We start from the raw sequence: 27722 nt of genomic DNA on the forward strand, positions 1-27722 counted from the left end.
ACGCGAGCAATTAAGTTCGAATTGGCCGGGAGATAGGGATCGATTATGTAATCCTTTGCATTAGTTGTTGACGTTGGAATATTTACCCTGCTCCTGCGCCCAATTGATAAGGGACGGTACACGGGCATCAAAACTGGAATAGCAGTTCTCGAAGCGTGCAGAGGAGTCCAGGCCAACAGTCTCGTAATTGGCTTTAACCCCGCAGAGTAATGCCGTCGCGCATGCTGACGACTCTCCGACTTGGGCATCCATGTTGTAAGTCTGGAAACGAACGAAAATGGAAGATGTAGTTTAATCACTGTTCCAGAGATTCGCTACGAACGAGAGGATTATCGCTTTCGTAAAATGAAACGAAACCAAGGAGGAGATCCTATTCTTTCGATAGAAAGTTCCGTCTGAACTGAACGATTACGATTAGAGCGTGACACAATAGTTGGATCAACAAGATTATCAGTTCGGAAAATATCTTCGCGTTTCAATTTCCACTTCAAATATTGTGATACGTATATATATATTTTACATTCTGATCATCGTTTAACTGTAGAAAGCCCGAATTTAAATAAAATAAAAGTTGGTATTTCCTTTTATTGTAAATATCTTTCTTATTTAAAATTAAATTTATCTATATATTTCGTTTAAAATTCTCGGTATCTTATCTCTTATCTTTTAAAGCTGATATATATTGTATATAAGCGTGATTATCAGTTTCGCTGTGAGTTTCATCCGACTGTGACTACATCCGACGACGAAAAACTGATTGAAAAAAAAAAAAAAAATGAACAAAATAACTCAAATTACGCAGAATATACTTTTAGGAAGATCGAGTATAAACGTCGAAGCAATATGCTCGTCTCTTAACGGTGTAGAATCGTTTAAAAAGGAAGAATACGACGAAGTGGACAGTGTGATAATCGGTAATAAACTGAAGTGAGTAAATATTTTCTATATTAATTATAATCGTTGGTGATATGATATCGTGTTCGGCCTTTCCCTTTGATTTTCATCGCGATCAGCATTGAAATGGTCGGTCAATTTTCAATTTCGTTCCATTTTCTATTTGCGCGAGGGAAACTCTCTGTATAACGGTTGAAAAGTAAAGAAAAAACTCTCTTCCAGTGGACACGCACGAGCAGGAACGTATATATATATATATATATATCTACGCATAGGAGGAGTTGAAATATCGATAACCTTTGATGAAAAGTGACTCGAAGCGAGGGAGTAGCGAGTCGTCAATGGCGCGATAAACGAAGGGACGTAATATCTCGTGATGATCCAACTCTCTTACGTTACATCTCTCCCGTATGAAAACGAAATAAGCGAGCACGAAATATGCATATTTACGAGAATTAACATTTCTATGGTGAAATTAAATTTTACGAGCGCGGCTGTCTGCTTATTGCGCTCTGAAACGTTGAAGATCGCGTTCCATATTGAGCGAGCGCGTAATTTGCCTCTTGAATTTAATTTTTACAATTTTGATCGGCAGACGTTCGACGGAATATATCAGAGAGTGGATTTACGCGAGTATATATGTTTTTTGCAAATATTGAAGATAACGGTTTATCAGCAGACTCGAAAAAAAAGACTAGGAAAACACTTGCAGCGTATCGATTTTCGTTTTTAAATATACATTTTATCAATCGATTATAATAGGGAACGCAATTAGAAATGAAATTTCGCTCTCTCTTCCTCTTCTTCTTCTTCTTCTTTTTCCTTCGATATTCATTTCGTAGAAAAAAATCTCGGTACAAACAGAGATAGGGGTTTTAAAATTTTGTTCGCCCGAACGGACGGGAACCGCATTTAAAATTCGCAAAGAGGTATAAAGCTCTTTAAATCGGACGAGCCTCTCGTTAAATTAACCAACGTACCCCTTCAAAACCGGAATCGCGATGGAGAAGAAAAAAGTTTCGGCCAAAACGAAATCGACGTCGTCCCTCGTTCCCAGCCGCAATTTGCACTCTTGCTCCTCTTATATTCCAATTGGTCAGGATCGTTATAATCGTTGTTCGGGGATTTATATCCGGCGTGTCAGCGGAGAGAAATAAGAGAGGATAAAGCGGAGGATTAGTAGTCGGTGCAAATTGTTTTCAAATTCAAAGGAAACGCGACGAACCGCTATAATGGCCGGTTGAACATTTGTTTGATAATGGGCGGGGTAGATCCGCATTTATGACTAGTTTGTAAGCGGCAAGCTTTGTGCGTGTGCCCGTCGTAAAAGCGCCGCGTCTACATTCACCATTGGGAAAAAGGAGCTTTCTTTCGACAGAAAGAGAAATCTCGAACTGTTTAAAAAGCACGATCCGGCATCGTCGCGTCGCGTTTTCCGCTTTCCTCTTCATCGTTCTTTTGTCGTTTCGTCGCGCCGCTTTTTACATCCGCTTTGCTCGCTGTTTCGCGGATGCGCAGATCGCTTTTACGCCCGGAAATCGACGAGTGCTTGATCGTTGATGAAAATCGTGGGGATTATTTGCAATGCTTAACAATTTATATAGATTCTGTTCCTCTAAATGTGAATAATATTACGAAAGTAAATTACTTGGCAAACACGATACAAGAGATCAAGGAAAAACGAATGATTCATATCAAATAAGATATAAGTTGTACACCTTCTTGGAATCTTTTCATTAGATTTTCATTCGACGATAACGTTTATCCTGTTAATATGTGCATATGTCATCGGAATCGTGAATACGCGATCGAATCTGATATTTGGAAGATAATTTACAATTCCGTGAAATGTTTGTCACTGGATAATCCCTCGAACGAATTAATTTTTCTAATTTTAACAGTGACGTTTAAGGGAAAATTTGGGGAAAGTGTTGATTCATAAATTCGATGACGTTTCGATTCATCATCGAGCTTTGTAAATTAAGAGAGTTGTTAGGTTCGAGTTAGTTAATACGTAATAACGTAATTTATAACGAGTTTACCATAACTCTTTGATCCCAATACGTGTGCGTTATAAGAGCTCCTTAATTGTTGTGACAAGTACTTTATACTTGTAAAGTTTGATATATTATACGTAAGTAGTTTATGATACGATAGAATATTAAACATAGCAAGAATTAAGTAAATTATCGAGGAAATTCCCGCATCACCCTTCTTTCCTCGTATAACTGAATTTGTACATGGTGGAGCTATTTCGAAAAAAATCTATACGTTCTAAAATTAAAAATACGAATGACTTTATATAGACAGAAGATAGGTCAGAAATTATTAATAAATCAGCCAAGTATAAAGCTAGCATATTGAATATATGCAAATTCATAAGATAATTCAATTTTCATAAGATTGACAGCATAATGCGTATTAAATGGAAAAAACTAATAAGACCTATATATATATGTATAAACTACAATAATAACCATTCCTTTTTAGAACCATTCTCCAAATTCGCATGCACGTTCGAATTGCTAGTTACGCTTGCCAGAACTTTATCTCAAGTACACGTTGCACTCCTTTAAGAGGATTCAACCGTAGACACAGACGATCAGCCACACTAACGCACACACACATATACGCACTCAATTCAAACAAAGCCTTTAACGCACGCACGCACGCACGCATTCACAGAGTTCTAAGTTCCAAATACCGCAACTCCTCTCTTAAGCTACGCTATTGCCCGTCTAAATTATAAACTCACGCTGCGAGTCACGATCATAATTACCGATTTAAAAATCGATACCATATATAAAGCGATAAAAGCAACGACAACAACAATTCGGAGAACAAGAATTCTCATGAAAAATTTCTTCTGCCCGAATTACGTATCGAAAGACTTGTATTTCGCGCAAAAAAACTGCATCCTTTGAACCGATCAAAAGTTTCGCTCCAACAACACCGTATTCTCCGTACACTGGATCCGTGTGTCCCATCACGGCGTGTTATTCGGCGTTGTTGGCGCGAAAGTGCCTTCCCCCACTCCTGGAAGCAGTCGGCCTCGGTCGATCGACCGTTCTCACGTGCACGCGAGAAGGAAGGAGCTACGAAGAGTGACGCGGTGAAACGAGAAGAGGGGAGGGGAGCCGTTACTACGAGTTCTTTAACCCGGGATCGCGATCCAAGTTGAAATTAAATCGAGCGTCGGATGGATCCGTCTCGCTCCCCACCGCGACTCTTCGATTCCCAAGACGCCGTTCCCAAGATTTTCCGTTCGCGGCGTGCGCTCGCACCGCGTACGTGAGCGGAAACTGCGAAACAGTGTAATGCAGTTGGGGAGAGGGGAGAGAGGGAGGGCGAGACCCTCGGCGACGGATTATACGCGATCGTGCCTTTTCGTTTCGGAGAGGCGCGCAAAACTTGCCATTCGAGACCGAGAATTAGAAGCTCGAACGCTTTCGCCCCACGATCATGTGCGTTCTAAAAGTTCGCTCCCCAAACGTTTCTCGGAGAAACGCGTTCGTGGTGTCAAGTTTGGATTAAATTCAGATTTAAAAATCGAACTTACTTCGAGTAATTATTATATAACACAGTCGACTCCACGGTGAATTTATTGAACTAATTAAATCACTGGTAATAAATACGTCGAACAAGGAACGAAGTAGGAGAAACAATCGTAGCGAGATATTTTAATCGTTTAATTTGTCCGCACGGCGTGGCAATTCCCTCTTCCCGGGATTCAAAATTTTACGAGGGGGCATAAAAAAACGGTGAACACCGTCGTCGACACTGCGGATACGCGGTTTTCGTTACGGCTTTCGTCTTCGTTGTTTATTTTCCCCTGTTTTCTCTGCCCCCTTTTTTCGCCCTCTCCCATCTTTATCGCCATCGCGCGTATCGATCGCGCCGCGTATCGATCGGCCGTGTCCGGAAACGGAGGGAAATTTGGGCAGCGGGCCGAAAAATATATCGTTCGAGTGTATTGCGAAAGGTTGCTGCGAATTCACCAGTGTACAATGGAATCGTAAAACAGGGAAAAAGGGGGTTTCGAGAGTGGCGCGTAATTCGGCGTGTAATTGATCCTGCATTAGATAGATTGGAATCGAGTACGAAAAGAACGTATCGCGGGATATCGAGTTTGCATCGGAGATATGAATCCTCCCGATTATAAATATGGCCGGTTCGAGCACGAAGCTGCGTCGAAGCTCGATAATCGGGTGGATAAATTGTTTTCGCGCGGAATACGAACGAGGATTCTCCACGTTGAAATATCGAGTGTACCGCGCAACCGCGCCGGAGGGAAATTTGAAAAGATGAATGATTGGGAAACGCGATGCGAATTCGATATGCCGGAGGAGGATTGAAAAAGGATCGGTTAAAGTTACGTAATGTCTTCTTTATATAGAAACTTTTCATTTTAAAAATTTATCATCCCGGTTATAATCATATTGTTGTTATTTAATAGCTTTCATTGATTAATTTAACTCGATGTTTTGATATAGACAGAAAAAGACAAAATACGTGGATCCACATATAGAGGTGTATAAGATGAATCACAAACGAAGAGGTAAAGCGTTAATTTTCAATAACGTAAAGATATATCAAGGAAGAAATAATGCGGAGGAATGTTCAAGGAATCTGTCGCAAACGTTACAGATGATGGGCTTCGACGTGGAACTTATCGTCAACGCAACGTTACAAGTGTTAATAGAAAAATTGAAGGATGGTAAGTATTTACAATCTAAAATTAATAAATTAATCAAACAAATTTCTTTCCTCGTAATCGCGTAAGATGAAAAATGAGCGAGCACAATATTACGTACGTTCTTAACCCGAATGTTCACGAATTAAATCGTTCTCCAAATCTCTGTTTCCGTGTAATATCCGCGATAAGATAAGCGTAAGTGTAAAAATAACGAATCGCTCGAAATTTCGATTATAGCGTTCGGCTTTTCTCCGTTCCCTCGGGGGGGATAACAAACGCGTGACGGGTTTTAAAAATGAAAACGAAAAATTGGACGGGCAATTAGCAATTGGCCGCGCATCGTGGCCCCGTGAAATTGCGTGAAAATCATTCGCAAAATTACGATAAATTCCACCAATTGTTTCCGCTTCGAATTTTTTTTTTTTTTTTTTTTCAATTTGAAGTAACGCAACGCTGGACGAAATAACGCGATTTCGGCTACAAACTGCGTTATACACAACGCGGGGGGCGGATTTTAATCATTTTTCCGCTCGTTAAACGGCGCCCGGTCCACAGATAGCGGCCAAAGACGGATAATACGCGAAATAATTTATTTCGAGCGTGACTCGTTAACAAATCTATTATTTGAGTACACGCGTCACTTTTATATCCGTGATGGCGTGATGGATTCTGGTATCGAGAAAACCAGTGATTTCGCTTCGATTCCAAATACGAACCGTTTTCAACCCGTAACGTAATCGAATCGTCTTATCGAATTCGCAAGATAATTTGATTCACCTTTAATCTCCCGTTCCGTTTGCGAATAATTTTGTCTCGGAATTATTTTAAACGAGAAAAGACCCCCGAACAGAGAGCTGCACGCGATTCCAATTGTAAGCCGGACCTGGAATAAACGGGGCCTGGAATTCGCGAGAATTCGAAACTCGTCGCCGATTATATCCTTAAATTCGCGCGTAAAAATTGCCGCGGTGCGGTTTTTGGCAAAGAGTGGGGTTTTGGCAAACGTTTTGAAAACATTTTTGGCCGACAAATGGTCGGTAAACCGTCGGTGGGCGAAAAGTAGGATGAAAGCGAGGAACCGTGGCTGTCCGTGAAAAGTCAGCATCATCGCGAAAACCATATTCTCTCGTTCGATCCATTCTTTCCTCTATTTATCGTTGATCCATTCAAATATTGACACAATAGCCGTCACCATCGCGTTCGACGTGCATTTATCAAAAAGCTTTTGTCGACCTCGAACAAAGATGTTCTTGCATCGTCGGGCAAGCGTGAAGCTCCGTAAATCGTCCGCCTTCTTCCGAATCATCCGCAACAACCGTCTCTCGCCACCGTTTTTCGTTTAAAAACACCTTTCCGGATTATTATCGCCGCCTGCTCAATTTCAATGAATCCAGCTTTCTGTTGGCCGGAATCGAGGGAGGCGGTGGATAAATCGGCGATAACTTCCCCTGCTTCGAATATAATTGTTAATTAATCGCGAAGGGGAGTATCGACGCGTTTGCTTTCGGAGAAGAGTCTTAAATTGCGCTCGTCGAACAATGAGCGGCTTATGAAAAAAAGAAGGAAGGGAGAAAAATTCAAAGAGAGACGCTCTCATTAATTTCGGATAATAAAGATGTTTGGAAAGAAGTTTGGAAGAAATTTGTAAAGGAAGATTCAATTTCTCGCGTATATAGAATTCGGAGGGAAATTTGAAGTCGAAAAGTGTGATACGAATAAATTCTTATAGTTAGATTCGATACCGGATCGTGATTAACACGGCAATTCGGTATAAATTTTTACCCCAAGCACCCTCTTTTAAATCAAGCGTTCGTATCGATTCTCGTTATTCTCGATATTCCCGGATATTTGTTTGCGTATTTATTATCGAAAATGCGGTTGAAAAATGGAATTAAGTTTATTATGGTCGCAAAAATGTCCGCGGGAACTCGGCTGTGAAAATAAATTCCGAAATCGTATTTTCCCAATATATTATAATTGGCATCGCATTCATAATTTCTTTTTTGACTCTTTGTGCAAAGTCAACGGGAGAAGGGAGCGTCGTTTAAATGATAATAGGGAAGCAATACTGTTAATAACGGATAGATAACGAATTAAACGAATTCGAATCGACATTTTTCGCGAGTACAATCGCGTTTGACGGATAATATTGATATTTGATCGAATGATGTTTTGACACCGTTTTCGAACTTGTTGTTCGAGTCGATTTGTATTGGTTGAAAAAAAAATACAGACGAAATGATAATTAAAAAGTTTTCGGACACAGATGTATACCGTAAATAAAATAATACGAAAGAATTGAAAGCAGAAAATAAAATCAGCTTTTTTGCTTAAACTCGAATCTTTACCAAAAAAAAGGAATTTTTGTCTCCCTTACAACGCACAAATTTCAAATAAAATTCGTGCCGCGCGCAAAGAGAATGGTGAAACAGTCTGTTTACACGACTTTCGCGTCGTTTTCCACTCGTAAAGCCTTCCCTTACATTCCAATTCACATGTACTTTACGCGTAAAAAGTATCCCTCGATTTTTCCCTCTATCAGAATCCACGAATTTCAAATAAAATTTGCATTCTCCGACTATTCTCGAATAACTATTTCTTTCCATTAAGGGAAACCGCGCGTTTAAATGAATTCCGTTTGCATTTCTTAATTCCTTACCAACTCTCCTATTCTCCTATCCTATATTTTATATTCAAAAACTTATCGACTTGTCTCTCTCTTTTATACGTATAAAGCTGACGAGTGAAGAAGAATCTCTGAAACGTATCTTCGATCCGGGACCATATTCAAGTTTTGTTCACCGATTCGATCATTTCCTCTTCAACTCCTCTTCGACAAACTTCCCCCACAAATCGATAGACTAGTCGGTGGTCAAACATCTCGATTCGAGACCTCTTTGTCCGGAAAAATTGTTGTACAAAGGCTGCAATACCAGCAAACGCCCCATCAATGATTCCCGCCCGTGACTCTTCGTCGAAAGAGTATCGCGAGGGAGAGAAGAAAAGGGCGCCCCTCCCTGTCGTTCTATGGACAATGACGAAGTCGATGGACGTTGCGAGAAGTTGCACAAACATTTTACAACGAGCTCATTAAGCGTCCTTCTGCCGGCCAGCTTCCCCTCGCCGACAAATATACACGCGACTCGAAGTCGGATGATCGCGGAATTTTGTAACAAAAGACTTTTCATAACATCGCGTTCTTATTCTTCCTTCGTCCTCCATCTCCTCCTTTCTCATTTTTCTCTTTTACAAGAAGAAATTCCCTTCCTTTCTTTTCCAATTTTCGAGTTTCAAGGCGGAGAGGGGGATAATTGCGACGTATCGTGTTGTAATTCGACCCACTTGGCGTTTGTCCGCAGAGAACGAACGGGAAATTCGTGGAGGTTGTTGAAAAAAAAAACTATCTCGAAACGCGGACTTTTTTTTTCGCGCCATTTCATCGACGACTGAAAGTTCCATTTCCACGAGACGAGAGCGGACTTTCAATTATTCCAGTTGCGTGATTCCAGTTATCGGGAAATTTTTCGGCCGGGGGGTCGACAGGTGTTTTGTAAACGGCATGTAATTAAACGGCTTTAATGATCGTTGTTTTATTCGATCGCGCGTTACAGGAGGGGAATGAAACATTCCAACCGTTTACACGATGTCGCGCGAAATGCCAACTGCCGGATAAATACCGGCACATTTCGGGATATTAATCCATTCCCGGCTTGATCCCTAGTTAAATGAAAATGATCGAGAATCCGCGTCCAGGTTCATTTTCTTTTTTCTTTTATGCGTTATAGGAATAAAGGATTCCTGATTCTATCTAATCTCGATAACGAAACTTAAACTAACTTCAAGTATTGATATTTAATTTAAATATTAAATAATTGTTTAAATATAACTTGTTTCAAATACTTTAAGAGACAGTTAGAGGGGTTTCAATTTTTCTTGATAAATTGTGTTTAGGAGCTCTATTCATATCCATTATAAGATGATAACTTTCATAAAGGGAATCGTGGGGATGATGAGGGTGTATATATAGAAGCGGGTATATTGTCATTTAGTCATGATGATTTAGGCGTGACATTGGCTCATGAGTTTAGCATAGTTGATACCTCGATTGAAACGTCAACGTTGAAAGGGCACGCAATTACCAAAGATATTACGTATCCCCGTAACGTTGATTCAACATTTCGTAAAGAAAAATATATATGTTTTTATTTATCAGATAGTGGATGCAGGAAAAGTTTTTTCTTTTTTAAATGTAAAAGAACTTTTTGAAATATATTAGAAAAATGTAATCTAGATCCGTAAAATAGCCCGGTTTAAAATTAAAAAACCGGTAAAAAATTTTTCCACTTTTTCAAACATATATTTTCAATGCTAACTATTGAATTCATTTGTAACGCATCTGATTCAACAATTCGAGCAGGTTATTCTCGCTTTATAAGGGGAAAAAAATGTTTAAATTCCTGTATATCGAAATCCGATAAAAAAAGAGGGTTTCGAAAATGTATCTCGTACGATGTTGAAATTTTATAATTTCTATGGTTAATGAGATAAAATTTTAAGACGAAACAATGGGGAAATGTATCGAGATCATTATCTTTAATCACGATTATATTTCATTCAATTTTGTATTCGTTCTTTTTTTCCCCTCCATTTATTAGTATCTATTTTAATAAATTTAAAATTTGTATTTAAATAACGAAGTAATGAATAATATTTTAAAATATATTTTTTTTTAATAACGTATCTCCCTATCGAATTATTTTAATATTATCTGCTAGAACTTTATTTCACGCAGAATATAATAAATATAATAATACGAAATTGAAGGTAATATTAAATTAAAATGGAAATTTTATCGATATCGTTATATTTGAACAACTTTACGCGTTTCTTATATTTCGATGTTATTTTTTTTTTTTTAATTTCCCTTGAAAAACAACAATTATTTTTTTACCACAGCTATCTATTACAATGTATAGATATTATTATGAAATTCCACATGAAATATTAAACCTACTTTTATCCGACTTTTATACTCGAGAAAAATGCTGTTTGCGTAGCTTCAATGAGGGTGGAGAGTGTACTTAAGGAAACGAGTGTCCTCGAAACATTCGTGAAACATTTCACAACTTTTCTATTCTTTTTTTTTTTTTTCTTGTTTACGCAACTGAAAACAGAGGCTTAAATAATCATCCTTATTATAAATAAATATCAATTAACTTTCCAATTTTCACACAAGTAAACAAAGTTATCAAATTTCTTCAATGAGACCGAAATATCAAAACGTGATATTCTATCTACGCGTATTATATATTAACCATTTATTTCGTCATAATTCGAGAACAGAGAGAAGCATTTATCGACCCCAAAGCGTTTTACAAATGCTCGCGAAACGTATTTATCGTAATAATAATAATAATAATAATAATAATAATACATCGATATAAATCATTTTATTCGATTTATCATCGAGTATCTCTCACCCGAGCCGACTCGAAAGAAAATTATAATCGAGAGATGGGAAAAATTGTTGAATCGAAATTTCAGAGTCGAATTTACGGAACGTAGATAGGTCAACTAACGTGGCACGGTTCCAGAAATTGAGGCATTAAAAATAGCGACGGCAAGTTTGATAATGCGATAAGTTACGCAGCTACGCGTTCGCGATAGTTTCTCATAGAGAGTTTTCGGGGGATTAATACCAATAGTTCGATATATCGATTTGGCTACTCTTCAGGATAGTTCTAGTTCGAAATATTTCGAAATAAACTGTTCCCATTAATTACAAAGTTTCGATTTGGGAAAGAAGAAAAAAAAAATATTCTACTCGAGATCCTAGGAAGAGTCGGGAAAATGTAAACACGCATTGCTGTTTATTCGATCAGAGATCAACGATATTATCTTACGTTTACTTCTAAAACACTTGACCGGAGTTAAATCCGTTATTTTTTTTGTTGTTGTTGTTGTTTTTAATCCGTTCTTTCCTCAAGTGAGTGAAACTCAGGGATGAACAAATAGTTTTATTTTTTCCCTTCCCTCTCCCCTTTGACCGTTTAGTCGGCTAAAGCGCTCGTATCTCGTGTCTGGATCCGATATAGAAAGCAAAAAACAAGCGTGTACGCGACTTTTATTTGCTGAACAAATAGCAGTTGCGCCACTCCTCGTCGGACAACGTGGGATGAAACGATGAAAACAGGGCCAGCCAGCCTCGTAAATAGTTAAATATTCCCACGGATACGATTTGTTTCTTTTTTCCTTTTCAATTCGCGATGATCGCTTTACGAAAGTCTCACGAAAGTAAACCAGCCCCACTTTGATTGGAAAAGGGGCGACGTGGATCCACGTAGACGCGTCGATGATGTACGAGGTGTGTACAGGATGGTTTAAAACGGTTTAAGGATAAACACGGACGCGCATCGATCCGTGGAACGAGGTGAAAACGTTCGAAGCAATTACTCGCGGCTCGCGTAACAATACGCGGCGCGATTTAATAATTCAGTTCACGGATGACTGGCTGTTTCATGGCTCGGCACGCGTTAAGCGTTTGTCCATACTGGATCCGTGCCAAGGGATGTTTAACAGAGGTGTGGAAGATCGAGTTATATCGAGTTTGATTTTAGCCACGACACTTTCGGTTAAGGATGGCCCAGTGTTGTACGATACCGCGAGATTATCGAGTTTTCACACCGATTCTCATCCTTCCCGAGAAAAAACCAATATCCCTCTCGTTGCGACGAGTACAGCAAGATCAGTTTTTAAAATGCAGCGGCGTTCGTCATCACTTACGAACTTTTTTAAGTTGAAAAGTTAGTAGAGATTATTTTAATCCACCAGTTGAGGATAATGTATAACAGTGAGACGGATAGGAAGTTTAAGTGGTTTTTGACGGATAAATTTGTATCTTTTTATGATTTAATCGATGAATGTATTGGCTCTCTCTATATATATATGTACGTTTTAAACGATATTCGATAAATTTTAATATCAAATAATGATAAAGTTTTATGATTTGCGAATGATTTCTAGCTTTTTTTTCAAATAAAATCGAAAATCACCGGTGAAACAATAAAGTTCGAATCGAAATTTGAATCGCAAATGTAATACTGTCCCCTTTTTCCTCCATTTCGTTCATGGATTTATTAGATTTATACGATTTCTATTCGTATAATCAAACAAAATTATTAATCCTCGTATAAATACGGAAAAGAATTAATAATTACATTAAACGAAAACATGGATGATGGTGGCGTAATTAATATACCGTTAATTATCCATGATATAAAATATAAAGTGGAGAGCGGTGAACAACGTATTGAACAACGTTGTGAACAATTATAATTTTACCCCTTCTCGTGATTATATATAGTTTTCAGCTGCAATTTTAACGAGTTGAATAATATTGATGAAGGAACAATGGATGGTTGATTGAATAGGAGCGTTGGTATCCGTTATTTAAACTCCCGACACACGAGCAACGCGCGTTGTTTCGTACGGGTTAATCGTTGAAAGTTTCACGCGCATAATTAAATCCCGTTGAATTACCACAATTGTAATTGATAACTGACGTTCCCCTATCGCATTACGGGAAAAATAAAAGCATGGAGGGGGGAATATATATTCGTTTCTTCGAAAAAGAAAAAAAAAAGAAGAAGCGTAAAATTTTGAAGAAATATAATTCGAAAAATAGAGGAGAGATCGATACGTTCCTTATTCTATTCGTTTACTTTGAAAACTGTATTGGCAGAGGTACGGGAAAAACGTAGCTTTTGCGGTTTCATTCCTCTCTTGTGGATTTAACAAGACGATCGTGCCACAATTTCCGCTGTTCGTAGCATAATTTTTACTGTCCACGTTCAAATAAACTTTACTCTTACCAATGGAGAATTCGAAGCGGAAAAATTGGAGGACAATTTTTTTTTTTTTTAATCAAATATTTTTTTCCAAATTCTTTCTCTATCTTGAAAAACGATGAACGATGAAAAAGTAGTTATTAAAGTAGAATTGTTAAACGAATCGCGTTAATATTGAAATTTCCATCGCTGGTTCCTTTTTTTTCTTCTTCTTTTTTTTTGAACAAATCTCGAGTTAAGCGATAGCTGCGACGTGAAATAATTATCATCGGTAGAAAAAGAGTAAACGAGTTCCTCCCATAAATGCCGAGCGCTTTGTAAACCAAGGCGAGTAATATTATCAAAAGCGTAATGGAATCAACGTTGTGAAGAATGCTATAAAATTATGCAAAATGTTGCGAGTTGTTTTGCTGCGAAATTAGATTTCGCGTAGATCGGATGATGTTCTCTTTTACGAAACAAAATTAAAAATATATTAAAGATAAAGTTCATCGCAATGATTATTTTCGTAAGAACGCCAACATCGAATTTCGGTTAATTTAACTATGATATCACCGATTCGAACGAAGGAGAGCCTCGAGATTCTACGATCATAATAATCCAGGCGATGTAAGAATCGCATCTCTCCCTCGTAAGGACTATCCTCTTCTACGTTCGACTTACTAAATGTAAACTCGAGCCCGTTCCATTTTCCAACTCCTTGCGTCTTTCTCAATATTCTCTCTAACAATATGCCGTATAAGCCTTCGAAAGCTTCTCTATCGTCGATTTATTTATCCGATTAAACTTAATTATACGCTCGAGTCGTGCGAATAACGCCGGCTTTCCAGCCCGCCCATCAATGAATCATCAATGCACGCCGAAGTGAAACGATTCTCTTAGACAAATAGAGAACATATTAATAACATTCGTTAATTATTCGCGTAGATTTCCATGCATCTTAATCGTAATTATCTCACGTATATTCTAACGATATGAACGCGCACGTTCGATTTTAATTCACCCCCAGAAAACGTTGAAAAAAAAGTTAAATCGTTTATATCCCACTGGATCCTTTCTAAATCGTTCGATCCGATAAATCCTCTAATTTGCCAACAGCATTTTGCCAGAGATGGCTGTTAATTTTTCTTTTTCTTTCTATCTTTCTCTCCCTCTCTCTTATTTTTCGTTCGTCACGCCGATTTCAGCCGACTTCGAAACATCGAGTGCACCCGTTCAATGCGCGTATCGCGTGCCGAGCTCTCATTCGACGATCTGAAAAGACTCGCCACGAAAGGGGAACGTTCGTTCCATCGGCCAGACTTTTCGTTCCCATCCCCCGACGGAAATAAAGATATCGTCCCGATCTCTTCCCTCGTCTCGGGCGATTTTATAATTCACCTTCGATTTCATTTATAATTTTCGTCGAGTCGTAAGTCACGTAGAATTTTTCCAACGAGGGAATTTGAGTCGAGGTGATCGCGAATGCGAAGTGTGATAAATGTTTCAATTTCCTGTTGCAAGAATGGTAAAATCGTTGTAGGCGAAATCGATTCTACGAACGCACGAGAACGAAATTCACCGGTTTTATCCGGTTTATAGTTTTCTGACGGCGCGCGCTCCACATTTTTCTAAATATCCATTTCATTTTATTCGCTTCTTTCTCCCCCTCCATCGTCATCTTTAATCCCTCGTTCTTTTCACAAATTTCAATCTATCTAGTTTCACTTCGCTTAATCTTTTTTACCCCCCTCGAAATCCTCCGTTCAAATTCACGATTAGACGAACTCATTGTTCCATCTCGGCAAACCTCTCCTTTGATTCTTCGACCAAACTTGCTCGAATTCCTGCGCAACGTTGAACCAACGTTCGGCCAATCTCTGATTTTACTTAAACCAAATAGACTCCTCTTTCGATCCCTAAAGTGCCTTTCCGACGTCTGTATAAAATATACAAAATATTCGTTCGTTCCATCGCGTCAGGATTCGCTTTATATCGCGCGCTTAAATATTATATTGCGCATCTCCTTGGCAATTTTTCAACGAACGCGAGTATACAAGTGAAACGCGTGATAATTGGTGTGGAGAGAAGCAAGTTCGAGTTGATAACGTAAAATAGGAAATATCACGCGAACGGAACGCGAGTTATTAAAGCGATCCTCGTTGGCTGGGGATATAATTATAAGAATTTCACAGAAGCCAATGTAATTCCACCTTCGCGTTTGATCGAGTCGGGAACGAATTACGTAAACCGTGCACGCGGAAAAACGTGATTGACACGACGAGAGGATAATTATTTGAATTCCTATAACTGAATTCCATCCTCCCTTTGTCGCTCTATTCCGTTATTTGTCCGCTTTCGTGCATCTCGAATGGCGTCAAGAGTGGCTCGTTCGTTCAACAACCCTGTTTCACCCGATTTCGCGAAATATGCGCGTAACGCAGATAACACGTAATGATAACCTGTAATAATTGGAAAGGCAAAAATTCTGGAGGAGAAGCCATTTGTTACGATACGTATCTTCCATTCTCGAAATACAAAAATTTCCAAGGATAATTTCGATTTCTTATACACAAATTCTACGATCTAATTCAAAATTATGTTCGTAGAACTTTAATCTAATATTTTAGATATTCCGGACATCGGTTACATATTCACCGTATCGATCACGACACACCCTCTATAAATATTGGCCGGATATGCGCATGCATATCCTTTCACGCCTCTAACGCGTTCACCTAGGGGAAAGCATCGATGGTCGACACAGGTAACAAACTTACGCATTTGTACCACGATTCGATACGTTCGATCGCACGAAAAAGGAAAAAAGAGGAGAAAGACGAATTCCTGTTTCTCGAGTATCCGAATATTATCGGATAACGGATAATTAGAGCTACTCCCAAAATTCGATTGTCCGTTTCTGTAATCGATTCGAAGGTGATCCCGTTGGAATTAATTAACGGTGGAGGAAAAGTGGCGAGGTAAAGAAGTCTCTCTCTCTCTCTTCGACCGCTGTACACATCGTGGCGGAGCAAATAGCGCGTGAAATCGCCGCCCCTGTTCGAGAAGGAATTATCCGGAGATTTTTACTCGACTCCCATCTATCCCCCCTCTTCTAATTCTTCTCCGTCGGTGGCGCTTATTTGTTTAGCTGGCAGGCAGTCGGGAAAATTGCGAGCCATTCGATACAGGAATTATTTATTCGTGCTTATGAACCGTGCCTCTTTCGAACTCTCTCTCTCTCCCTCTCCTCGAATTTCAGTTGGAAATATGAAGATCCGATGGAAATTTTACAATTTTACAATTTTCTCGAGGGATTCGAGGATTGTGAGAAAGATTCGAAAGTTTGAGAAATTTTGTTACAATTATTGTGTTCGTGTACAACAGCCGATTGTTACGTCGGTTGCAATCTTAAATATTTTTTTTGATATTCTAACAAAAGTGGGATGCATCGTACACGAGAGAACGGGGGTGTATTCAAAACATTTCACACCGAGAAAGGAAAGGAACGCTTTCAACCTCGGTCGCTGAAACTTTTCTCGAACATTCCTTCTCGACGCGTCACTCTTGCGAGCTTGTTTTAAATACGAGCGAAATTATCATACGAAAAGAGATAGCGTGGTGAAAATTAGCGGAAGAAAAACGTGGAAAAAGAGAGAGAGAGAAAATTCATGATGATCACGGAACGATTTAATTTGTAGAAAAATAATACGACTTTTAATGTTGACTATTAACATGAATAAAATCGAATAAAATCATGGTAAATATTCTTTAGGCAACGTTTTGAAGATACGGTATGAAGAACGATTGTACTTTTCTTTTTTCCCTTCCTTTTATACTTTAATCCCGCATTATCTAAAATTCATTTCGGATGGCTTCTCACGGAGCTTGACCAAAAAAAAGTTAACTACGTGGATAGGTTTGCGCGCTTTAGTTTGTGCGCGTCAGAGTCGGGTTATCCTGGTGTTGGTGAAATTAAAAAAAAGGAACAGAAGTTTCGAAAAACGAGATATACTTACGGAAATGAGAAATCCTTTCACAGGGAAAAAAAAAGAACAAAATATCAAATATAATCTAAAAATTTGTAATGTATCGATAACGCGAGAAAATTATTAAAAATTTCGCGTATAATAAAAAGAATGAGCTTTCTGATATTACGAAACCTCTATAGAAAATTACGCAGATTACGTTTATTTTATATAATTTTATAAAGAAAGAAATTGTAGAATGAGAAATTGAAGCTAGCGAAAAGCCAATAGAATCGATCCGGAAAAAACAGAACTCTCGAAGGAAAACGAAATCCGCTTAGTTCTGCTCGAAGATTCGGACTGATTGCCTCCCTAAAAGAAAGCGTTTAACATACAAAATAATACGTCCGATAATCTAATATCAGTTTTTCGAGTTATTCAGAATTTTTAATTTCTAACCGAGTAACGAAATTTTCGTTCGAAATTAAATTTTTCCCGAATTTTCGAGATACCTTGTTTTTTTATACATATTCGCGGTCGAATGTATCGCCTCGTGTTAAAAAAAAAAATGGAAAAATACAAAAATTTAATCTTAAAAATATAAAACTTTTTGCAGAGAATCTGCCCAATTTTTACCTATCCAAACGACGAGACTTTTTGTTCGAATTAAATTTCGCTCTTTCTTCTCTCGAGTGAAAAAAATCGTAAGATTGCTTTCTTTTCGTATAAATTGGAAGGAAAAATGGAAAGGTAGGGGAAATTGGTGGAAATTGGAGAAAGGCGGATTCGGAATGAACGCGGTTCGGAATTGTTTGGAAAAGTGATTTTCAAGTCGGATCGTTGTTTGCTGTGGCAACACAACAGTGAAATCGGAAAGGTGGCGAGAGGTTAAACGAACGATACGTGCCGTCGTTAACCTCTCGATTTGCTTGCGTATGACCCATCATTGTAAACAGGTCGGTCATCACTATTGTGAACCGCACTGAATTAATTAATCCTTTCATTAAATCTAATGCGGCAACTCGTGCGCCACTCGAATCTATAACGCGGCTCGCACTTGTTACGCGCGCGGTTACCAGATTTTAACGCGAAACCACTTTCGTTATTGCAATTTTAATCGTTGTACATAGTAGCGGGATCCGTGTTACAATCCGTATATACAATAGCATAATTTATACCTGGACGAGATGATATAATATCAAGTGGAGCGAAATAAACAAGATAAGCCAACATTCGCGCGAATTTAATAAACGGTTTGATAGAATTGCTAGATTAATGATAATAAAATTAAATAAATATTTATCAATTTCCCTTTCGCACTTTTTATTTTATTTTATACGCGAAGATTTGATTATCTCCACGCCTTCGATAATCCAAACACCTGTAGAGCTAACTTTCCCCTCGCCATTTTACCATAATAATCATGAGCGAATTGGATGGGATAATCTAAATGTAGAGAAATACCAATTTCGCGAATACAAGGTGGATGATTTTTCGGGTGAAATAGAGCGGTGATAAAACTTTCCTCTTCTCCTCGGTATTGTTATAAGCTATTTCGGGTAAACAGAGGCCGAGATTATTGTCACGGCCGTTAAATTAATTAATCCTTTCGTTAAAGTTGCTTCCCAGGATCATACGAACAACGACTGTCTGGCCGTAGCCGTTTTGTCCACCGGAACATCGGGTTACCTGAAAGCAGATAATATGTTTTATCCAGCCCAAATGCTCTGGATGCCTTTTCTGTCCGATTCTTGTCCAGGCTTGATCGACAAGCCAAAGATATTCTTCCTCCAGGTGAGTTATTCTTTTTTTTTTTTCTTTCTCGGATATATTTGTTCTTCGACATCGACATCCGCGAAACAAATTTTCCCTGGTGATCTTTAATCCGTGGAGAGACTACTGTGTTGCTCTCTTTTTATCAATAATTTCTCCTCCTCCTTTACGCTTTTGGCCGCGCACCTGTTTGGATCGCAAATAAAATTAACGCTTCATCGTAATTGGAAAAAATCTCGATAGTGAGATAGCGAGAGTCGGTGCGAAATACATAAATACATCGATCTTGTTCTAGTTCTATCTATCTTTGCATCCCGATGAATCTATTGGTGAAAAAATTGTTAGGAAAGATTTAATTAACTCGCTTATATCTTTCTTCTATATTTTGGAATATATTAACTCGAGTTTTTTTTTATAATATTTTTTTACCGTTTATTCAAACGGAAATTAAAATAAAAATGAAAGGATTTGTATGTACGATGCGAATTTAAAATTGTAAATTAATTTTTAAGATAAAATAAATAAAGATATCTTTATGCCTTGATTCGCGATAATGTTGATCTTCGATTTTCAAAAGGTTTTCAATCGCTCGCGAAGTTGTTTGATAAAATAGAATCGCGATATAATCGAGAAAATCGTAAGAAATTGATCTCGAGACCGAAAGTAGGAAGAGTATAAAACGGGATAATGTGAATATTTCACACGATGATAACGTAAATCTTGATTTCGTTCGCGATGTAATCCTTGCCTGATCTTTTTCCATTTATCTGCTACGGGATGATCTCTCAAGGATTTGCAACACGAAGCGCATTACCGCGGAAATGTTATTTTTTTTTTTTGTTCTTTTGCGATCTCAATTTCGACTGGAAATGAATCAAAGAAAAATTCTCTGAAAAAAATATTTAAATAGGGAAAAATATCGATACGATTGATCGTATTCAAGAAAACGTGCATTTGAAACATCATTTGAAAATAAATTTTAAAGCACGCTGCATTTGACAAATTCACTTCGATCTCCGTGTTTCCATTCAAGTCGGACAAGTCTGCGTTATTTCTCGAAAAGATCGCATCGAGATCGTTCGAAGCGAGAATCGTAACTAAAAAAAAAAATTTATTTATTCGAGAAAAAAGCTGTCATCCGCTTCGCACGATTTTTTTTATTCCGATAAATTTTCATACGAAACCATTTTGTTTAACTTTTTTTCGTTCGATCGAAACCAAGTTCGAATCGAGTCTCCCCCTCCCCTCCCTCCTCCTCCCTCAAAAAGCAATAAGACCGTGTTTTGTTCGATATAATGAAACTTGGAAAACAAGCTGTTCCGCGTGAATCAATTTGTCGTTAACACCAACACCAACGTATTACACATCTGCAACCGCGTATTAACACCGTTCATTCCCCGGTTATCGGAAACGCGATAGAAACGGATGTTTTTGCTTCGTGGGATCTACAAAATAAACTCGAAAACGCGGAGAAGTAGAAACACTCGACGCTCGTGCAAACAGAAACGTCGCATCCCTCCCATCCAGCATACTCCGAATATTTCGAGGCAAATTTTAAATCGTGAAACGAAATTTAACGCGATGAACTTACTTACGATGGCGTGTATAAATATATTGCTCGTTTTACGGGCGCGAGAGGAGACGAGTGGAGACAAGATGGATAGAAAATAGTTGGTAAGCGTTTGAAATTATTTTTATTTATTTATTTTTTTTTTTATCGTAATTAGAGAAGCTGGACAGAGGATTTTCTTTTTTAAATTCGAATTCGTTGTTAGCGCTGGTATGATAAACCAGTTTGTTTTTGGGATCGATGCGTGTTCGAGATTATTAACCATTCTTCGTTAAATAGATTTAATAGGGTTGAACGAGATATAACGACTCGCTTCTCTCGTTTATCGGGAATTTTTTTTTTTTTCTATAACATCATTTTAAAAATTCAACGGTAATAGCTTGGATAAATGCTTCGTGTTATTGAGCGAAAAATTTTGAATAATCGAAGGGGAATACAACGATTGCTAACGAATTTGAGATACGCGCGCGATAATTAATTTTTATACCGGATATAATATGATATATTTCGTTAAAAAATTAAATAAATAAAGCCTGGAAACTCTCGGAAACGCCTTCAGCTAAAAACGTTATCCCTCCCTTCGAAATTTTTATGCAATTATGCAGCGTATAATTAAGGAATTATTTAGATACGCGATTGATGCGGTTCATCGTTGTTACGTGATGGAATAGCGCGGAATTTGAAAATATCCCGTGATAAAAAAAAAAAAAAGAAAGCACCAAGCGAACGTCGATGCTGGAAAAATATTTGAGACGCGATTACACGGGAGCGCGGGAAAAGGAAATAAAAATCCTCGACGATCAAATTTCTCCCCCTCGTTAACTACGAACCGCGTCTTCGCTACGACATTGAGCGTTGGTTTCGCGTTTTCTTTTTCCTTTTTTTTACATTTCTCCTCGACGTTTCCTCGACGAAGGCAAGTTTCACGCTTACAAGAAACGAATTCTTGCCACGAAGGGTTAAGGGTTCGACGATAGGGGACACGTGAAAATCGAGGGAACGAGCTCGTTCTCGCGGGGAGGAAAGTGGCTCTGACGCTCTCGGTGTTTCCGGTTGTTCGCGACGAGTGAGAGGTGGCGCGGCGCTAACGGAAGTGGAAAAGACGACATAGTTAATTATCCGTGCGACGTTTCAAAGGCGCGCGAAAGAGTTTTATAGTTGGCGAGCTTGCTTCGCAACTCGTTTAACGAGCTCTTGAATACGTGTCAACGGCGTGGATGTGGATACGGGCACGCGTGACGTTGAACCGTAGAAAGTTTTCTGCGCAAACGCGATTACGTGTTTACGCGATAAACATACGAGGATAAAAAAGGAAAGGAAATTTGCCAACAATCGCGTAGAGCGGGATCGAGTATCTTTTTTCTTTCTTTTTGAAACGGAGTCGAATAAAATTTCACGATAGAATCGAGAACGGAGGATTCGTTTCGAAAATACTGTTTATTATTAGACGATTAACGAAGAGCGTGGAAAAATTATCGCTGTATCGATCGTTCTTCGTATCGTGGCGAATTCAACTCTGCCTCTGTTTTTTTTTTCGCCTCGTCATGTCGCGTTCCAGTATTTAATCGCGATCCTCGCCAATCTTTTTCACGATAACGTCGCGACTTTCCGCGTGATGCATAGGGAGAAGAGCGATTTTCTCTCCTGGGGGAATGTCAGTTAAAGGATTGGAAAAAAAGAAAGAAAATAAATAAAATAAAAAAATAAAATTGGACGAAAATACGTACGTGATTTATCTGTGGATCGAAAGATTCCTAATGGAGCGTATCGAAACTTGACCGAGTTTAAAGAGAAAATCGAGAAGCAAAGATGAATACATATAATTTTATCCGAATATTAAAATTGTTAAAATTATTAAAAATCGATATATCTCTTCGACATCGTCGGATATATATAAAACGAATTAAAAACTGCTTATTAGATCTTTCTTTTTTCTTTTTCAACATTCATTTTCAAAAGCGAAGTCGAAATTACATTCACAAATTATATTTTTCTTTTCTTCCAGACTTACTATGATTCATCGTACAACGGAATACACGGTCTTGACCAATCCATCAATTTCTCTTTCTCCGACATTATGGTCATACACTTATTTTATAATTGTAAGTAGACGAATACATTGTTTTGAGGCTCATGCGCCTTTTAAAAACACACGTGTATGTATGTATGTATGTACGTATATATACATATGAATGTACGAATATTTCTATGCAAACGCGAGAATGTTTGCATCTTTATTTCGCGTGAGAAGAAAAAAATTCTTTATCTCGCGGGAAGTTGACGCAGGTACGTGCTCGAAGGGGTCGTTTCCTCGGTAGATCGTCGGAGAGAAGATTGTGCTCTCGCGGATTCTTTCAACGAGTGTTCGGTCCCTGAATAGGCGCGACAACACGTGCGTGTGCAATTCACGCCCTCCCCCTGTGCATCCCTGTCGAGCATTCATTTGCAAGTCAATAGGCGGAAAGAATAGGAGGACTATAAATTTCGTTGTTATGTTGGTGAGTATTTGCACACGCGGTGTTCCATCGTCGGAACGAGAATGTATTCGATTATTCGAGAGAGGGACGAGTACCTTCGAAAATTCGTGTAATAGGGGGATCTGAAATCGAATGCGAAAATTTCTCCTATCTTTAACTCCAATAATATCCAATTCATTCTTACCTAGAATTTAAACCTGCAATCCTTATTACCAGCCGATCAGTTGGAATATTAGATTTGGGATGGAGGGATCTATCGACGTTTCGGCTAGCTCAATTGATCAGGCCAATCGTCCTATCGAGATGAAAGGTAAGTTTGAAAAATAGTTTCATTCGGAATCAATCGGATCCACTTTGAGAAAAAGAAAAACAAGAAAAGTTATTCGTCCACTTTAGGAGATATTTATAATTTTTCTCCTCTGGAAAATCTTACGATATCTTGACGATTAAACGTATAATCATAGTCGGTAATTTCCGGTGAATATTCGGGAACGAGAAGGACAAAAGGAATATTTCACGCCGTTGCTAGGTCCCGTGTTCTTGGTCCGCGCTAATTTATCGAGGGAGAATGTAATAATAAGCTGCCGGACACAAATTGCATGCACGAATTATCACGTTAATCGTGCGTAACCCGTGATAAATATACATACACGCGATATTTCGCCCGTTACACGGCATCTTTGTTCCCCTGTTTCACCCGTCACCGTGTCGCGTAAATAATTCTCGTTCAACGTCCGCAATCATTTGCCCTCGCGTTAAGCCGCCTCTACTTTCCAACCTATTTTCGACCGGTGTTGTAAAGAAGAAATGACTTTGCTCGAATTTTTCTCCGTCCTTTTCTCCTAAGAGAAACGTGTGAAAATTGTCGATACAATCGCAGGTGGAAAAAATCTCTCATCCCATCCGAATTAATTATCCAAAAATATGGATATGGCGAATAACTGCGGAACGTAATTTAATTAATCCCGGAAAATTTGTTGCGTGGAAATTAATTGAAAGCTCGACGCGTTCGACAGTGTCGGCTAATTATCGGTCGGGGAGTAATCGAATAGTCGGTCGGATTAAAATTTTCGATGAAAAGTTACGATATCCGGTTTGTCGTTCGAGAACACACGCACACAGAGTCGAGAACAAGTTTCTTGATGGCGGAGAGAGGACGGAGAGAATGGACAATCTATAACGGAAGAGATAGCGCGGCGATTGTTAGTGGACGCGAAGCGATACAGACAGGATTTATTGTCTCGGCAGGGCCGTGGCAGATATCATTGACTCGCGTCACTTCCGACGCCATTGATCTCCCTCGGCGCGTCATCGAATTGACAGAGTAAAATATTGAGTCGCGCGTCATTTCGGATCGTTAATCGGTTGATTTGCGTCATGCGTTAAATAAACGGACGGCAATGTGATCGGGAATTATCTTGTGGCGAAATTTTATGAGGGATGATGGATTGAAAATTGCTCTATTTATTGCGTAATAATTATTGGTAGATTTTCACAATTAAGATAAAACACAAGAAATGTTTTCGTTTCTTCCATATGCGTGACATCGATACGCATATCATTTCGGATCGTTCAAAGAAAATTTCGATGGTAGAAATTATTAAAAACGAAGGATTTTTATCAATTTTTGCAATTTACTCGTAAAACTTTGTTTGCAGAAAAAATTGGAATAGTAAAAATCATGAAAAATCATTGTGGAAAATTATCTTACGAATCGTTAGATAGATGCGTGTAAAGGGACGAACGTTTCGTTATCGAGATTAATGGGAGAAATTTCGGTTGACGGCGAAACACCGTCGATAATACAGTGATACGCGATGTTAATGTTGACGTCGATCAAGCGATCCTCATAAATCGAGGTACGCATTAAGCAGCACTGAATTAAATTCAATCAAACACGGATCAACTATCGTTCGCGTCTATTCATCCAAGTATGTACGATTTTATAGCGAAAGATATTCCCTACGATCGAAAAAGTAATATCCCAACAATAGACAAAATATATTTTTATCCATTTAAAAAGCAACGTGATATTTAATTCGAATCATCACGCGTATAACGCACGAGTAACCGTGTTTTCCACCACGCGTGAACAGGATAACGGGTAATCGAATCGTTGACGAAATTATTCGATAACATTGTCGAAGTTTCCGGTGACAAAGAACCCCGATTGTTCCGTGCGATGTATCGAATGAGGCGAAAACACCTTTGTGATTTCGGCGCAGAAAAATCTTTTCCCGCGGAATGATTTCGAGTCCACGGATAATCCGAATCGTGGAGAATCGTTGGTTGGAAAGGAAGAAGGAAATTATACCCGAACAGAGTTGTCCAGAGTGATCGATATCGGGGATATAGTTAGACCGTCCCTCGTGTTTCATAATTAGTCGTTACGTGGTTGATAAGCGATTGTAATTCGAAGGCCGGTTAATTGGGAATGTTATTATAATGTTCCCCAATTTGAATTTCGTGGAATTATGATATCGAGAATAATCGGATCGAGACTCGTTTCGGGGTTTCGATCAGGAAGAAAAAATTCGCGCTTTCTGTTGTACGCGTTGTAATCGATAATAATACGAGGGACGAAGTGGTTGTTGAAGGAAAAGTGGCGCGAGAGGAGACGATTATTCTCCGATGGATTGATTCGCTTTCGGAGAAGGCTAGTATCGAGAGCTTTTTTTCCCAGATGTTTTGTCCTTTTTGGATGGTAAACAGACGACTTGGAAAGGTTTATTCGTAATTTTCCTCGAATCGTATTGGATTTATTGCGGATTATCCTCGAGTGGAACGAATTACATCGTATCGTATCGTATTTCAAAAATTGGGCTTCCGTAAACTTTATCGTATAATGCTCGAAATAAAAGTATGAGAGAATTATTTACGGCAAAATTAAGCGTTCGAGAATACATCTGTCGAAACAGACGAATGATTATCACGATTATCGCGTTGACAACGAAAACGTTTCTTACGGGACGATTACCCGAAGCGATAACGTTGCCGTATTTGCGTTCTTCGCGTTCCATTAACGTTTCGACGATAATGTCTGCCTCTATTTCCACCTCTATTGTTGGACGTCTCGATTATTTTCCCGTGGAAAATATATTTTCATCCAGTGTTAGGATCCATCCATGACTGTCAGGGATATAGGAACATTCGCGCTTCTCTTCCACGATTTTTCCTTTTCCTTATCCGTCTATAATATTATAACTGACACTATAAAACGGTTTTTCCTTAACCTGAAATTTTTCTCAAAGAATTTCTTCGATTTATGCAAGAGAATTAATTGCAAAAATTTATTTTTCGTTATATTTCACGATATCCTTAAATCGTCCATTTTTATCGAACGTTTGGGAAGATAAAATATCTATTTATATTACTTTGCTCGTTTGCATTTCCCACATTCCCTCATTAATTACATATTATCCTCCATATTGGACCATTTAAATACTTGCATACATTCCCAAAACCTCATACTCCGTTCCGCAACTAACGATAATTCGCTTCTACCGTTTCGATGCTGTGGCGCCATTTTCGTGGCAACTTGTGAACGCGCGCGCAAAAAAAAAAAAAAAAAACACCCGGAAGAGAAACCGCTGGATTAAACAGTTGTAAACGAGTTTGCACGAGCGCCAATCCCTCCCTTGATCCTCTTTTCGTGTTGTTGTTCGTCCAATTGCGTTTGCAAAGAAACTGTATTCTCTGATAAACGGTCCTCGATGAGGTCATTAGTTGTTGCGAATCTAATCCGAATAATCGGAGGCTAAAGATCGCTCTTAATGGCCGAGTCGATTTGCAAAATTTCTGATTCCTTGGATTATTCGTAATTCTAAACTTCTGGTTCAAAATTAAACCGACACGAGACATTTCACGCATAATCGTACATCTGTATTTATTATTATATTACACGTCCGAATCACTCGTTATATTCGAATCGAAAGGCTATGTCCTTTGAGAAGTTGAGATGTGAAATAGCTTCTACTTTCATTCGTCTGCTGCGTAAGCGCACATACATGCATACACACAAGAATAGATAACATTGAACATCGTTCGATTATGACTTTCAGCTTCTTGGCAAAATACAAGTTCTTGTTTAATGAATAAAATTACCCAAGAGTTGAACGAACATTGGAGGACCCATGATCTACTCAGAATGATGACTTCCATCGTGAGGCACGTAGTTAATTACAATCGGACATTTAGCAAGGAAAATAAACTCCAAGCCCCAACTATAGTCTCTACGTTAACGCGATTGGTATATTTCGATAAAACGAAATATTTGGTTGAATTGTCGAAAAATGAAAGGACAGATTCCGATCCTTTGGATTAATTTGTTAATTGTCCATTTATCATTGTTATTGTAAATAACGATCATGACAAAGAAAACACATATTTTAATCGCATTTTTGTCAATGTTTTTTAATTTTTTGCTTTTTCTTCAAAGCATGAAATTTAATATTTCGAAATGAAATAGACTGAAAATTTATAGAGAAGTAAAGGTTACATTATATTATATCATACTAA

General features: G+C 38.4%; 2 protein-coding genes across 7 annotated transcripts in view; one reads left to right on the forward strand and one right to left on the reverse strand.

Moving 5' to 3' along the window:
- Positions 1–27722, reverse strand: part of LOC107995720 (alkaline phosphatase-like) — a 185718-nt gene that overhangs the window by 64715 nt on the left and 93281 nt on the right. For all 6 annotated transcript variants that reach the window (XM_062083145.1, XM_062083143.1, XM_062083147.1 and 3 more), the window contains exon 3: positions 87–261. In XM_062083145.1, coding sequence (XP_061939129.1) covers positions 87–261 — 175 coding nt within the window. The remainder of the gene's footprint in view (positions 1–86; positions 262–27722) is intronic.
- LOC107995721 (caspase-1-like) lies at positions 258–27664 on the forward strand. Its single transcript, XM_062083149.1, has 5 exons — positions 258–927; positions 5388–5611; positions 19003–19178; positions 22733–22829; positions 27266–27664. The coding sequence occupies exons 1-5, from the start codon at positions 776–778 to the stop codon at positions 27526–27528; spliced, it is 912 nt and encodes a 303-aa protein (XP_061939133.1). The 5' UTR covers positions 258–775; the 3' UTR covers positions 27529–27664.

Source organism: Apis cerana, linkage group LG12, assembly GCF_029169275.1.
Source record: "Apis cerana isolate GH-2021 linkage group LG12, AcerK_1.0, whole genome shotgun sequence".
Lineage (NCBI taxonomy): Eukaryota > Metazoa > Arthropoda > Insecta > Hymenoptera > Apidae > Apis > Apis cerana.